The sequence below is a fragment of the Tauraco erythrolophus genome, chromosome 1 (assembly GCF_009769465.1).
Source record: "Tauraco erythrolophus isolate bTauEry1 chromosome 1, bTauEry1.pri, whole genome shotgun sequence".
Classification (NCBI taxonomy): Eukaryota; Metazoa; Chordata; class Aves; order Musophagiformes; family Musophagidae; genus Tauraco; species Tauraco erythrolophus.
In genome coordinates this window covers 48438148-48454503 of record NC_141465.1, presented here as the reverse complement: position 1 = coordinate 48454503, position 16356 = coordinate 48438148, and the positions used below count along the sequence as shown (strand labels likewise).

Genomic DNA, 16356 nt, shown 5'->3' with positions numbered 1-16356 from the left:
TGTGTCACTGATATTCCCCCCCTCTTCACCTCAGCAAAGATGGCAAGTTTCATGCTGCTGTATGGAAGGTGCTAAAGAAAAAACGTCTGTCGTTTATCCTAACAGCATATTCTGCTCAGTGGAACTAAACTTGAGTTAGCACAGCTTTACTACAGTTTCAGTTTCCATGTTTCAGCACTTCACGGTTCATAACATAATCTTGTTATATGATAGGCATAACTGACCCAAAACGCCATATGTAAAACTTGTCAGGTTCTTTGGTAGGAGCATACCCAGCTTTCACAGCTATCAATCATATGACATAAAACTGCAGAAAAAAGACAGCAGTCACATTGCAGAATTTGAGATTGACAGCAACCTTATCTGCAACAGACTGGTCCTAAGCCAGCTCTATAATTACTGTGGAGAAACCTATGTTTTCTAGTCTGGGTCCCATGATACATGAAAATCGTTGAGATTTACAGTTCAATGATAGTTAGTAGACAGTTTAATAGACTTGTATATACTTGATGCCACTTTACATTTCCCTCCTCTCTTTCCAACATCTACAAAGATTGAATAAATCACTGCTGGTTGCCAAAAGTCTGAATATGAGATACACTAGATGCGTGATTCAATCATTAGGTATGAGTAAACAAGTGTTCATAGCTGACCTTCTATATAAATGTGGTAGGGCAGAGTCTGATCTCTAGGATATCCTATTTGTCTGATCCCTAGGATATCCTATTTGAGATACAGCAGGTACTCTTAAAGTGATAGGAACTTCTTCAATATCCATATCCAGAAGTGAATACCCTAAGGAAGAACAAACTGCCATACTCACTCTCCTTCCAAATCCTTGTTAGCTGTAGAATTACACTGTAGTTGCTTTCAAATAATACCACAATCCAAAATTTGCAAACACTTGGGACAACACTCTCATAAGAATTCTGACTGAAATCAGATTTTCTTCCCCCAAAATTGTGCTCAAGGTTATTTCTTCCTCTTCCTAAATGTAAACTGTTGTTTTATTAAAGGTTAGAACTTCTGCTTTCTCTGTGCTTGTCAAGCCCATCAAGACCACACAAAGCTGTGTTTTTCATGTTGTCTCTTCTGAAATGCAGAATCCCAGGCTGCAGAAAGACATTAAGTGTCTTAGCTCATTTATAAGCTAAATAAATTAATCCTCCCCTTCTGTATCTTGATTTCTGTTTTAATTTCCTGACCTAAGACAATAAGTATAAGGCGATGATTCTGAAAACTTCAAGATATGTAGAATAATATAGCTTAAAGATTTAGAATTAATTTCTGCAGTCATTTCTCCATGTCATTGATTCATGCAGGATTGATTCCTGCTGTGCATTCTCGAGTGATTTTTCCAGTTCAGTTTTTTATGCAGTTGAATAGTGTTGTTTGAAGATTGCCCTGCTACTAGCTAAGTCCATAGTATGCAATGTAAAATCTGCAGCTATAGGTAATACCCTGCCTTTGCCAAGGCAGAGCCCTGATCCCAGGCCAAGACCACAGATGTATGTATTAAGCTGAGCTTAACAGATATGCATATCTTGTCTTTTTCACTTGAGGAGAGAATTCTGTGGCTGCTGTGCACAAATTTTGGTGCAAAAACTCATCTTCCCCAACATATGCACTTACATTCAACAGTACCATAGAGAGTTTTCTACTTTCTTAATCCTCCTCTGAAGTTTAAGTCCTACAAAAGGTTCACTATCATAAAGAGCTGCTCTGAATCGTAAACCTAAGAGAATTGCTGGAATGAGGCACGGTCAGAAAGATACCCAGCTCAAACAAACCACAGTAGGGTCTTTACACTCATTAATTGGACTGAATGAATTTGCTTGACCACAAATAAAGTTACAACCTACTTTTTATGATGGCTTTTCAGATTTCACAACAAACAAATGGAAGCACAGGATATGCACTTAGTGCTACAAATCTCAACATTTGCTGAAGCAGCATGTCTTATGAAGACATGGATCCACCTACCCTAACCCGAGCCCACATAAAACACGAATAACTCAATTTTCAAGTTTGTTTTATTTTCTCTCTGTACTGCTTATAAAGAAGCCTACAGCTACTAGGTTCCTAACATGGATATTTCAGTGGTAAGTAAAAAGCACAGTGGATCAATCTGATCCTAAATATCTGCAAATCTCTGTCAGAGAAAAAGCCTGTCAAACCAAATTACCTAGAGTAGTAGTAGTATCAGATACCAGCCAGAAAAACTGAAGTACCTTTGCTAAATGGCTTTTTTCCTATAATTTATTTAATATCTTATCCTTTTTATCCACTTAAGCCAGCTGATATCAGATGATTCTCATCTATAGATTGTTTGCAACATAAACACAAGATCAGTAACACCCTTCATTAGAAATCTATACAGTTTATAGTAGTAACAGGCTCACTTCATTAAAAATGTGTGTTTTCAAATGAATGCAACTCCTGTGTACAATAGTTTCGTAACAGTTGAATTTCCATATACAATCAAAGAGTTTAAATACTATTTATAATTTTTCTAGTATACTGATATGAAAGTGCAGGGAAGATGGAGAAAAAGTTTCACAGTTCTTGGATCTTTTACCCTTGACATACCTCCAATGTGTCTCCTTCTATTTCTCCTTCCAGTTCCAAAGTACTGCCAACTACATCAGACAAAATTTCTTTCACCAACCCACAGAATCTAAAAAAGCAATAAATAGCACAGGATCAAAGAAAAATGTCCTTTTAGAGATTAAACAAATTCTTTGTAAGGTGGGCTTTGCTTTGAAGCTTACAAACTGACTAGCATGTTCATAGGTTTCTTTCATTACTCATTTTCTTCATATTTATCTTATTTTAAATGAGAAAGAACATCAAACACACTGAAAAGCCTAATTATTTATAAGATTATTTTGTTTGCTGTAGCAGAACTCAGTACTTGCTTGTTACTGTAACTGCATAGTAAAATCTTAGTAGAGCCAACTCAAATATTTTTGCAGTTCACTTTGATGGAAAGTGCTTAATATGGCCTTTAAATATGTAACTATAGAAAATATTGAGATATTAAGAAAATAAGTATTGATTACCACATCATATTTTGTGGTTCTCCTTCTGTATAGTGATGAGAATTCTATTACCTTCAGTTTCACGTAAATGTTCCTATGGACTTTGGTTGCAATTGTGATTACTCAGTAATTCTGAAAACCAGATTTTGTGGTTTATAGTCAGGCATACAGAAAGCCAAAAACATAAAAGTAGTAATATGTTTGGAAGAACAGAGTTTTAACTGATTTCATCCAGTTGTCAGGGATGGAGATCCTTAAGTACAAGACCATCTTTTCCTGTAGTCCCCTGCCTGAGCCACTCACCATTTTCCAAACTCCATAACAAATGGTTAACAATTATTAAAAATTACTGTAAAATATTCGCATCTCTTTCACTGACTAATAGAGACACATCTCTGGAACAGATTCCTGTTGTGCACTGAATAAGGCATAAAAAAATGTGACCATGTTTCATAACATACAAATTGTGATGCCAAATTAAGGCTGAGTGGGTAACATTAATTTCAATATTTCCTATCTTGGGCACACTGCACTTTGCAGGGCTAATGATTTTCTTTAATCTGAGTTTATTCCATGTAATACATAAATAATAATTATTTCAAGAAAAATAAATATATACCATCCAACTCCAAATATTAAGTATATTAACAAATCTGTCCTACTTCATTCAGAAGGTTTATATGGCAAATATCAGTCCCCAGAAAGAATTGGGTCTGTAAAGATTTAGGCTTGAAATGCAGTTAGCATGTTTACTGTTTAGAGACAACATATCATCAGGAAATGTTTGAATACAGACACAGACAGTAACAGATATCTGTGACACAATATAAGCTAGAAATTTCTATCATGTCTAGTTGCTTTTACTAAATCAGACTGAACAAGTACATAAGGGAATCTAAAGCAATGTAGTACCTTACATGACATGGACAAGACACAGGAAAATAAGATAATAGTTATAAATTACAATAAGCTACTTAAGCCTTTTCTCAGACCTGATGACTTGCAGGTAAACTGATCAGAACCAGCCAACAAGTGTAATGGGACATTGCTCTTGTCAGCTTAAATATCACTGAGTTTAGCTCATTGCTTCTTCATCAAGAAAAAGAAGTGAAGAAAGAAATAATTTCTCAAGCAAAAATGTCAGCTTTCAATCTTTACTAAACCAATTATATTTGAGACATAGATCTCACATGTAACATCCACACAAAATGAACTCACCTACTACATTGGTTTTCTGTAGAGAAGTAGATTTGAAAGTCATCAGAGTTGTCATGGACATAAAGAAAACAACATCGTTCATCAAACTTCGAAATGCTGTAAAATTCATGTTAAGAAATTATTATTTTGGATGTAAATATTCGAAGAAATAGAGCGAGGAGGAGTTAACTTTTTTGAATTGTGAACACTTAGCGAAGATCTTTTTCACAGTTAATTACCTCAGAGAGGCAGTATGCAATTATATTTATTTTCCTTACAACTAGAAGCTTTGAATTTATTTATATATTCTATAATCCTATCTCCAATTTTATAAATGATTAAGCTACTGCTTACTTTGGTGAAATATTCATTTATCTGAAGTGTTTTGAGGTTTGTTTGTTGTTCACCTCCTCTTCCACTCTTACACAGTTCCGTCAGGTTTCTTGGTATTTGACGACACTTCTATGGAAAGTGAATTGTTTTGACACTAACCTAGCTATCAGGAAAGCCTTTCTTTTAAGCTTGACAAGTACTTCTGGTTTTCATAATTCCATTATTCTTACATTAAAACTGAACTATGAAATACCTACAGTGTAGCAGATCCTTCACAGTATATACTTTTTATGGCCTTAATACTGATAAACAAGTTTCAGGATTACCAATATTTATTCCAAACTGCATCAATAATTCTAGCAAAGTGATTATTTATGGCATGTCGAGTCTTGCCAGTGTCATATATATCCCATCTAAATGCACTGTAGCGAGAAGTGAAAAGATCATAAAACATAATATCAATATTAAAGTAAACCCAGGAATTAATCTATTATCACTCCAAACACTTGTACTTCAGTATTATTCTACATAAATGCCAAGTTATTATGCTTTTTAAGGTACTGTCATTATTTTTCTGCACTAAATTAATAAAATGTATTAGATTCTTGTCTGATCTGTTTAGACAAACTCTCAGATTTTTATTAGCCTCTGTTGAGTCAGTTATTTAAATACATGACAGTAAACTATAGTAAAGTTGCAGAAAGTAAGACCAACTTGTTGTAGCATCATTAAAGGTTACATGGACAAATGTTCCAAAAAATTAGAATTTTCACAGATTTTTTCAGAAATCCGTGAAAATACACTGTGTCATTTTGTGGCTTGGTGCTGGTATAGCAATTTCTAGTCTAGCAAGGCAGACTAACACATCTCTGACAAGAGGACTAAGCGACAAAGCAAGATGATTCTTACAGGGGCAAATACAGGATAGACAAGAAAGTATCTAAATAAGAATACTGTTTTTTAAATAGTGTAACAGATGTGGTATATAAAATGAACTGGTTAGCTTAAATACAATTTAAGGGTTTTGACAGAGTATAACTTAACTGAGACCACTAATTTTTTTTTTACTGAAACTAATGCAATTTCAAACATATAGCAATTGTAAGTTGTCATATGCAAACATCTAATTCCACTAAGTTTAGAAAGATTGCCTCATTGAGCTTTGTAAACCCCAGAAGTGATTAAGAATCAAAGCAATTGAATTGCTTGCTTCCATTTAACAAAAAGTTCTCTTTCTCAGTGGCTTTGAGAAACGTCATGCTGAGTTATGCTCAGTCAGCTCCACAAACTTCAGTAATGAGAACTTCACATCCACTCACATTGTACTGGAATAGTAGAATAAAACAGCACATTGAATGAATTCAAACCAATATCTGCTTCTTTTAGAAGAAAATACTGAAGTTATAGTAGAGTCTATGTCCAAATCCACAGCCGTAGACTTTCATAGCAATCACCACTCACTTTATTCAGTGAAATATTTTTTCACTTGAGCTTATTTGCTTAAGCAAATTATCAAGTTAAGAGAAGACAAACTTGGGGCCTAAAACTTAGGTGCTTACGGTCAAAATCACAGCCCAGAAACCCTCTGCTTTGAGAACCACAGAATTTGTTAGGTATCTTAATTTATACTTGTACTTGAATCAGCAAACAAGTGGCCCCGTCATTTACGGCCCTAAAAAGGCAGGATCCACCAACGTAGTGACTCACAAACTCAGAACGAAGGCAAAAGCCCACCTACTGTTCCTTGTGCTTATGGCTCCTCTGGTTCTTAGCTGCAGTCTGCATAAGGCAGACAGAAACCAAGAATGCCATGGATGCACTGCCAGGCTGTACAGATAGGTTTCATTTTGTTTTCTCTCCTGGTGCTCTGTCTCTCCCTCTTTTGGCAGTAAAGTAGCCCAAATTTAAGATATATAAGCTACCTTCTAAATGTAGTCATGCATTTTGCAGTTGTTAATACCAAACACAATTCTTTTCTATCCTTTCAGTCCTCAGAACAATCCTGTTCTTTCTATATAATATTCTGATTTTCTTTTGTACTAATATTTGGACTTATTTACTTGTCACTAGTGTGTCCATTAATCCAGGCATCACAAAATGGAACTACTTTAACTATTTAAAGGCTAGTCCTTGAGAAACTCCACTAGTAGTCTCCTTCCAGCTCAAGAATTCCCTCCTTAGCACAAACTATGTCCATGCCTCATTTAACATTTCTCTAATAATCTACGTTTTAGCTAGTAGATTTTTAGATAGAACCATATCAGAAGTAATTTTGAATTCCAAACAGAAAACAGAAACCATGGTTTCCCTTAGAGGAAAATGGACAAACTGTTCTTTTACTTATGAAAGGAAGCAAGAAGAGCTACGGGCTCTTCTTTTCTTCTGCTCTCCATGTTTTTAAATGCAAAGATGGCAATAACTTCACTGAAAAATTTAGAAAGATATATAAAAACAGGTACATGATTGAAAACAAGGAAGTCTAACAGAGAACACACAAGCCCACATGCTCCTCTTAGATGAGTATTCCTATGAGAAAAGTACAGCTCTACCTATGCATGGAACTCTTCTGTGTTGACATTTCAAGGCAGGTTGGACAGAATAAGCTTTTATAATAGGCAATGCAAAGCAGAGATTTAAGGCAGAATCCAGATTTCCCACTTAAGGGAAATATAAAACATAAATAAAAACCATGTGACTGTTTTCTGACATACCAACCTTATTCCCCTAATGGAAGAAGCTGTAAAATTCCATTCATGAATCTGTTTCTGTAAAGAATAAAGAGCTACAATCAACCACAGTTTAATCTTGACGTACTATTGAAAACAAAGTCACAGCATGGTAAACAAAATAAAGTTTTTCCAACATGTCTCTTTTTCCTTTCTTCCCTACCAAATTTCAAGTAAGATTGATATATAGGTAAAGAAAGACCATATATTGCTGAAAAAATGAATATAAATGGTACAGGGCGGAAGTAAAGGCCGCATGTCCTTGTGTAAAATTAAATTTTAAGAATAAATCTTGAAGTACAATTTACCAAACGTTATGTTTTAACTCAATACATGAACATTTCATATTAAACATAGAGCAGACTATGCTCTACTCTTATTTAGGCTCAAAGGGAAAGGAAACTTCTTCCTAACAGATAGTGACCCAACAGCTTTGGTCCAGAGAGCACACTGGAGGGAAAACAGAGAAAGGACAGCCTGTGCCTGGGACCATAGCCCTCCATAAATCCCCAGCTAATAGCTGGATCTTATTTAGCACTGCCAAATATGCACCAAGAATTTGTTCCATAAAGCAAAGTTGTGTCAGACACATTCACTCAAAGTAGCGAAGTAGAACAGTGTACTGGAAAGAAGCTCACAGATCCAGGTAACGATGTGGTCTTCTCTTTTTTCTAACATGCTGCTTTTCCACACTTTGCCTCTCTACATTTTCAGTCTATTCTCCACTGACATTGTTCTGATACTAAGAAGAGGTGGTGAAATACGTTCCAGATTTCAAGTCTTTCAATGTGAAATTGAAATTATTTCTCATTTTTAAGAGATTACACTGTCCATAACTGTGCCTACTCCTTTCCTAATCTCCCGTGCCTCATCCAATAATCTAAGACACAAATATTTCACTTCTTGAAACTTGTTTGTCACAGGCTGCTATTTTTTTTTATTTTTCAATCTTATTATTGTAAAACTTTAAAATTTCTAAAACATTAAACATAATATTGGACTTTATCTTTACTTTTTATTTAGCTTTGAGCTGCATCTGAATAAAAATCACACAATTCTAACAAGAAATATTATAAGTGGAACAAATAACACAAGAACTTTTAAGAGATATGGTCAAGATAAGTGAAATCTGAACTAGAGGTCAAAACCACTTGAGTTCTAATCATAGTCCCTCCCTTCACTTTCTCTGTAAAAAGTCAACTTTCATACCGCACAAAAGAGATATTCAGGCTTGTGCTTCACAGAAACGTAGCAAACTTCAAATTATTGAAAAGTGCTCCAAAATCTAATTGCAAAAAAATAACTTTAAACACAATGAATCAGGATACATGAAACCTACGCTGGCAGTTTTACCATTTCAGTCGGAGAGACATGCCACAAAGAGAGAGATCTCTCATCTGCTTCATTGTTGATTGAAACATATGCAGGCTGGTAGACTTTAGTTGGTTCTATCACCAAAACCTGAAGAAAAAGAACAGTTTTGCTTAACAAACCAGCAGCTAATACATCACAGCATCTTCAGAAAAACTAATACTCTGATACAGACAATGGGTAATCTCAAACTAAGGCCTAAAAAATTTCCAGGGGGAGAGAGAAAGGCAAGACAAGGCAGGAAAAGGTTGTGTTCCTATGTACAACAGAACAGTATCATCACAATTTGTTGTAGGAGACTTGAAAGTATTTCTTAGAATGTTTTTAGGGTGGTGGGTTAAATGTTTTTTGCAAAGTAAAGATCAGCAGAATACAGGGGGTTGGTTCATGCAATGAAATAACAGGAAGTTAAGTATGTTAAGTGTTGTGTTTAGAATCTTTCAATTCTTGTTATATCCTGTCCAGAAACATAAGACATACAAAACTTGTTTGGACATAACATCTTACTGGAAATCTCAGTCCATTAGTTGTTTCTTTCGTTGCCTCAAAAATTATATCTAGCCAGAAAGTCAATCTTTCTTGTCTAGGAGAATGTTCTATGGTGAGTTTCTTGAAACGCTGAATTAACATCAGGTTCTGAACTAATGATTTCAAGTACCTAGAATGTATTGAATTAGTGAGTTAACAGAGAGAAAACTAAATCTGACCAGATCCTACAACCATTTAACTGACTTATACATCCAAAAAAATTAACTGCAAAATTAAATGTACTTTAAAAGCTACCATAATGGAAATGATTATGTTGATTTTTACAGATTTCTGGAAAGAATAGCAAGTTTAGTCAAAACCTTAAAGTCATAAGCTCACAGGGATGTTCATGAACAATATCTTTTTGCAAAAGGGTATAGTTACATGAGTAGTTACATGGTGATTAGACAGGATATTATGAGCTGGAAGATGATGGGAGAGGGAAACAGCAGCTAGCTAAACTCTGAATAGTTGCACAATATTTCCACAATTGTTTGAAAAGGAATCATCACTAATTTCCAAACTCTTATAAAAGATGTGCTTCAATGGGATATAAACCCAAAAATGATGAGTAACAATTTCTTACCTTCCCCCTTCCTTTCCAAAATAAAAGAAGAGAGTATAAAGTCAGAGTTACAGACAATCTAAGAGGGAAAAATCCAGTTAAGTTAACCAAGTTACTACAAGCTTTTTTTTAATTTGTGTATTTCCCTATAGCTGGGTACTTGAGCTACAACCTTCCATCACATACCACACTGGAGGTTTCAGCTTGAAAAGTTTCTCTGCTGCTTGTACTGCTTTACCAACATCATTAGCCAGCATGCTCACACTGAAGAACTGTCCCACATCCCAGTAATTGTTCATTTTTTCTAGGCTTCCTTTTCTTCCCAATAAACTGTTTAACCGTACACCTGTAAAATTTCAATTAAAAAACATATTTTTCTATCAGTAAAACACTAATGGTTTTTAATGGTAAGTCTACAGCAAAAGACTAAAAAGACTTGATTAAGCATTAGTGATAAAAATAAAGTGGAGCAAGTTTTCCCCAGAAAAAAAAAACACATTGCCCAACACAGAGGCTAGGTCTGCAGATAACATCCCCAATACAGTTCAGACAGTCAGAACTCCTATCACACAGAGTGTTGAAAAACCTCTTGTGCTATCTAACTGGGCTATCTGCCTCCTGATTCCCAGCGTAAGCTGCGCATCTCTGTGTACTTGAGATCTGCATCAACTGCAAGAGGTCAATGGCTAGAGGTTTACACAAGTCCACCCCAGAGTAAGGTCAGGGGAATGATTCAGAGCCACCTTTGCATTCTCCCCTCTTAAGGTTCAAGTATGTGTTCCAGACAGCATCTGATTCCAAATATAATTTTCAACTACTATCTCTCTAGGAAGAACTGCATCTCTGTTTCTATTGTATGACTTTTTTTTTTTTTAATAGATGTAAAGTGGCGGGGTTTAGTTAGCACCTACATGGAAGATGTGAACCTAGGTAGGCACCTAGTTACTGTCTGGGTGGATCTTTCCAGGTGACACTTGCTGTGGATGTCTCAGTTCAGAGACAACGGAAAGTCCATGGACCCTGCTCTGGCATCCCTGAGGAGGGCTGGGCTGCATTCTGTCACTTCGTGTCTCTGTCCCCTGTTGGCTATGCAATGGGATAACCTCTCTGGTGCAGTAAATGCAGTATATGGATGGTGCTGAAATTGGTCCTTCCTTGTTCTGCTCCCATCTCTGGGAACCTTTAGATGGGTCAAGTTACTAGAAAGCTGCTCCAAAGCAACAAGGAGAAAAACAGTCCTTCAAGATCCCTGTGTTTTAGCCTGCCATCCAGGACCCACCTTTAAAAAGCCTGAACTGCCTTTCTGTCTATGCAACCCATCTCTATAAGCATTTTGTTTTCTTCGTAGGGAGAGAGACAGAAAACTCATCTGTGGCACTGTGTGTGGATATTTACCTATTTTTCTCAGTTCCATCGAGCTTTCAAACTGTTGTCCTGCAACGAGTAGCAAAACTGCAAGGTTAATTCCAGAATACAGAGTTGACTGGAGTTCAAATCCTTTGCGATACCTGCAGACAAGAGTCAAGAGCTCACATCTAACTGTATAGAAGAACTGAAATACTTCAAAGTTTTGGTAGGTATTTTAAGCAATTAATTTACTGTGAGGACTGTATGGCTAGTTGGTACTAATGGCACTCTGCAAAGAGCACTTGAAAGAAAGTAGCTTTTTGTCTTATGGTAAGAAAGAAAAACTTCTGCTTAATCTGCCACCTTGTGCAGTTTTGTGAAAACAAAACAAACTGGTTAGTGCAAAACTCTTAAATGCAATAGATCTAATTTTATTATGTTATTCATATGAGAAAAGCAATGAAAATATTAGTCTTCAGTGCAAGTTTTTAAAAAAGGCTCCAAGCCCTTTGTTTTAAAGCTTCACATTCATTAAAGGTAACTGAGAAACAGCTGACAAAGGCTGTATGCATGCCACTAGCTGGTGCAGGATGAAAAGATCCATCTGAAGCTTCACTACTACTGATCCATGCTGCTCTAACTATGTTGAGGTGATTTGAGGGGAAAAAAGAGAGAGAGGAGTATTTCACAGTCACAGTACAAACCCACATTGCTAACATTATTGTACTCAGCAGTGGCTTATATGATTACACAACCATATCTATGTGAACAGTATGTCAGTGAAAGCCTGTGTGCACATGCATGCCTCACTGTCTTAAGAAAATCCATAGTGCAGTTTATCAATATTTTCCTGTATATAGTGTATCATTGCGTTTCCTGGGGATCCAAGGTGGAAACGATCCTTGCGCAGAGGACCAGCCTAAGTCCCATGATCTCACTTGTACTTCATTTTGGCCCTGAAGCAGATTAATTGTATATTTTCTTTACAAAGACATGGGTGAATCATCATCCCCTCCAATAAACCAAGTGGTATCATTCTATATTCATGAGAGTCTACAAAAAGAAGCAAGGAAACACATATCCGAAGATATGGTGTTCAGTAAACCAGTTACTCAAACAGGACACTGAAAAAAAAAAAGATAAGTAAAACAACTGATTTTCTAATTCTTACACCCTGCTTTTCATAACCAGAAGTAAAAGTCTGAAAACGCTTTTAAATAGATTTTTTTTTTTTTCCTGTTACCATTCAATGGCATGATCTCGACTATTGGTATCTTTACAGTCAGAATCAAGAAACATATCCTTGTAGATTCTCCCACATAAGCAAAACATATCTGGAGCAGGGTGATCACACGTCTGCAGGACTTGAAGCATAACTTGTAGTGCCTTCTCTCTGTCACCTGCATTATTTCTTCTGAAATCAAATACAGAGAATAAAAAACATGAGTTCAGATCTGAAACGGAAACTGCAAGACAGTAGAATAAAATCATCCCACACCTATCCCAAAACCCATCTATCATTACTATATACAGATTCGACTTCATTTACACTGATGTATGATTGTTGGTTGACTGATAAAAATCAACTGTATTCTCCTACCATTGGACTCTACTTCTAGCTCACATAAGAACTGAGTCGAGCCCGGAGCTCCTCTATGAAAAAAAATCTGCCTTCTAGCTTGTTTCCTCCCTGCATAAGCTGACAGACTCTGCACATCCAGCCATGAGAAAACAAGTGCTTGTTTAGTGTTCATTCCTGACAATATTTACACAAAACTGGCCGTTTTCAGCATTTGAGCTGACAGCTCGTTCAGCTATGCCCAAGATTTGTAATTTTGAATCCAGAGCCAATACCAGGCAATACTGACTAAGTACAGAAGAAGCCAGGTTAATCCTGTATTAGCCAAAAGAATGATGGAGCTCAATATCAGGCCTTTGAAATACAACGAGAATAAAAGGGCAAAACTGAACTGTATTTCTTTCTTTAATTAAAATTCTTCAGATTAGAGAAAAATTTGGGAAACAGCTGTCACAAAGCTTCTTTTGACAAATATTCAACAATTGTAACAGTATGAAATTGATTAATTAACATTTTAAGTTTCTTATTATTAAACACACCAGAATGTTTGCCTCTCTTTACCTTGTTTTTCCAAGTTTCGAATTTGCTATTTACGGCAAAAAGTCACTTAGAACAAACAAAAATGTCTATTTGCAAGAGTACTGCAAACACAGCTTAAGAGTTTATTAGTCTGTTCAAGACACTTTTTAATCACCAGAGGGATTTAAAACACTTACTAACCCCTTTTCAGAACTATTTACCATTTTTGATCCCTACCTAGGTATCCAGGAACAGGCTTACAAGTATTATGATTGCTTTGTCAGCAGTACCAGCAGCAGATAACGGTTTCTGGTAAATTTATTATTTGCATGCCCTGAAAGGATTAATATTTACTGTAAAGCAGCTCAGTTCCTTAGGTAACCAGCTGATGCAATAAGACCAATAACAAAACACCTATAACAAAATTCAGGCTTCCATGCCACACATGCAGGCACGTTAGGTGACGGAGAACACTTAATAAGATTAAACAGATTCATAGCTAGTTGTGCAGGCTTTATCCTGCCTTTGACGTCTCTGGCAAGAGGATAAACTTTCACACCAAGTACTTGAATATTTTTAAAAGTATTTTTATTTCAGATTGACTGTTGTTCTGAAATTAATACTGGTCTTCTCTAACAAGCACACAAGGAGAAAGTTAGTATCTTTTTTCAGTTTTACAATAAATAAATAGAAGTCAAAAAGTATGGGGGTAAATCCACTGTGCAGGTCAGTGTGCTCTAACCTATGTTCTAATCTGAACTACCGGATTTTATTGGTAACGGCACCAAAGTTTCACAGAATCACACAGAATCACAGAATGTTAGGGATTGGAAGGGACCTCAAAGGATCATCTAAGTCCAATCCCCCTGCCGGACCAGGACCACCTAGATCAGATCACACAAGAATGCATTCAGGCAGGTTTTGAACATCTCCAGAGAAGGAGACTCCACAACCTCTCTGGGAAGCCTGTTCCAGTGTTCTGTTACCCTTTCTGTGAAGAAGTTCTTCCTCATGTTTAAGCGGAACCTCCTATGTTCCAGCTTATATCCATTTCCCCTTGTCCTATCATTGGATGCCAGTGAGAAGAGCCTGGCTCCATCATCATGACACTGTTCTTAATATGAACACAGAGAAAGGTGAGTAAACAGAGTTTAGAACAAAATCAGGCCTTAAAACTAAGTCCAACAGCTCCCAGGTCATGTGTAACGTGGTCACAGAAGTCCGTATGTGTTCAGACTTTTGCTGAAAACACAAGAAATGCACAACTAGTACCTAACATGCGGCACTTTAGCATGGAAAAAGATAATTTAAAAATCACTGGTTTCCAGACAAGACAAACTTTGACTCAACTCTGCCTTGTATGAAAACAGGTTAAATATTAATGATAATATAAAAAGGTGTTATGTACTGATTGAAAAAGCATAACTTTAAAGAAAAAGCACAATGCATAAAGCAAGACCCTGTTCAAAATAAGACACTGTGAAGATTAATACTTCTGGACATCTAAGGATGAACCTGTACACACCAAATACAACACTAGAAGCATTTCAAAGGACCAAGCCCTAAATAACCAGTGTACTAGAGGACTCAAAATAAAATTGAGGGCCTCTATCTCTTGTAAGATAAGGAAAAAATAATCATTAAAAATATATTATGATAAACAAAATTTAGCACATGACAAGTATGCACTAATCTAACAGGATATCATAAAAGAAAATCAGTTTAGATCTCTTTATATTAAACTCTTTTTTTTCACGGCTGCAGAATTTGATGACCATTGGGTTATACAAACTCAACATACCAATTACAATAATCTACAAATTTGGGAACAGTTATCACCTTCTAAAGCAATCAAAAAAGAGAGGGCTAACCAAGAAAAAGACATTAGAAAAATCGCATTTAGGCTCTGAGCAACTTCTCTAAGTCAATATGAAAATATATTGTTGGATAATACGCAGAACCTGTTATGCTGGACCAAGACAGATTTTCATCTCTTATTTCATACCCCACATTTTGTTAGATCTGCATGTCTGACAACTTACAATTTGTTTCAAGGTGTCAAGAGTCTGTAGTACTGACTTCTATTTTTCTTACCCAATATCAAGTAGCTTCCACACCTTCCCTGGGCCCCATTTAAAGCCACAGTAGAGTGAATCACAAAAATACAAGTTGAAAGGGACTTCTGGAGGTCTTCTAATAGAACCTCCTTCTCAGAGCAGGACCATCTCCCAACACTAGACCATGGCAACCTTGGCTTTGCCTGAAAAGCTGAATCTATTAACCCTCCAAAGATGGAGATGCCACAGCCTCTCTGAACAGGGAAAGCTAAAGTACTGTATGTTTAACTTGCTGTTTAAACTCAGCAAGTTTGCAGATGACACCAAGTTGTGTGGTGTTGTGGACACGCTGGAGGGAAGGGATGCCATCCAGAGGGACCTTGACAGGCTGGAGAGGTGGGCCTATGAGAACTTAATGAAATTCAACAAGGCCAAGTGCAAGGTCCTGCACATGGGTCGGGGCAATCCCATACACAAGTACAGGCTGGGTGGAGAATGGATTGAGAGCAGCCCTGAAGAAAAGGACTTGGGAGTGCTGGTGGATGAGAAGCTCAACATGAGCCAGCAATGTGCGCTGGCAGCCCAGAAAGCCAGCCGTATCCAGGGCTGTATCAAAAGGAGCATGGCCAGCAGGTCGAGGGAAGTGATTCTGCCCCTCTACTCAGCTCTCGTGAGACCCCACCTGGAATACTGTGTTCAGCTCTGGAGTCCCCAACACAAGAAGGACATGGAGCTACTGGAACGAGTCCAGAGGAGGGCCACGAAGATGATCAGAGGGCTGGGGCATCTCTGCTATGAAGACAGGCTGAGAGAGTTGGGGCTGTTCAGCCTGGAGAAGAAAAGGCTCCGGGGTGATCTTATAGCAGCTTTCCAGTACCTAAAGGGGGCCTACAGGAAAGCTGGAGAGGGACTTCTTACAAGGGTATGTAGTGATAGGACAAGAGGCAATGGATTTAAACTGAAAGAGGCAGATTTAGGTTAGATATAAGAAATAAATTCTTTACATTGAGGGTGGTGAGGTACTGGAACAAGTTGCCCAGAGAAGTTTTGGATGCCTCATCCCTGGAGGTGTTCAAGGCCAGGTTGGATGAGG

The 16356-nt window shown here is 36.9% G+C and overlaps 1 protein-coding gene across 2 annotated transcripts in view; it reads right to left on the bottom strand.

Moving 5' to 3' along the window:
- Positions 1–16356, bottom strand: part of MAP3K15 (mitogen-activated protein kinase kinase kinase 15) — a 93705-nt gene that overhangs the window by 21987 nt on the left and 55362 nt on the right. For both annotated transcript variants that reach the window (XM_086608999.1, XM_086609006.1), the window contains 8 exons: positions 12352–12522; positions 11157–11269; positions 9948–10107; positions 9176–9326; positions 8651–8758; positions 7287–7336; positions 4260–4355; positions 2590–2677 (listed from right to left, as the gene is read on the bottom strand). In XM_086608999.1, the coding sequence (XP_086465125.1) occupies positions 2590–2677; positions 4260–4355; positions 7287–7336; positions 8651–8758; positions 9176–9326; positions 9948–10107; positions 11157–11269; positions 12352–12522 (937 nt within the window). The remainder of the gene's footprint in view (positions 1–2589; positions 2678–4259; positions 4356–7286; positions 7337–8650; positions 8759–9175; positions 9327–9947; positions 10108–11156; positions 11270–12351; positions 12523–16356) is intronic.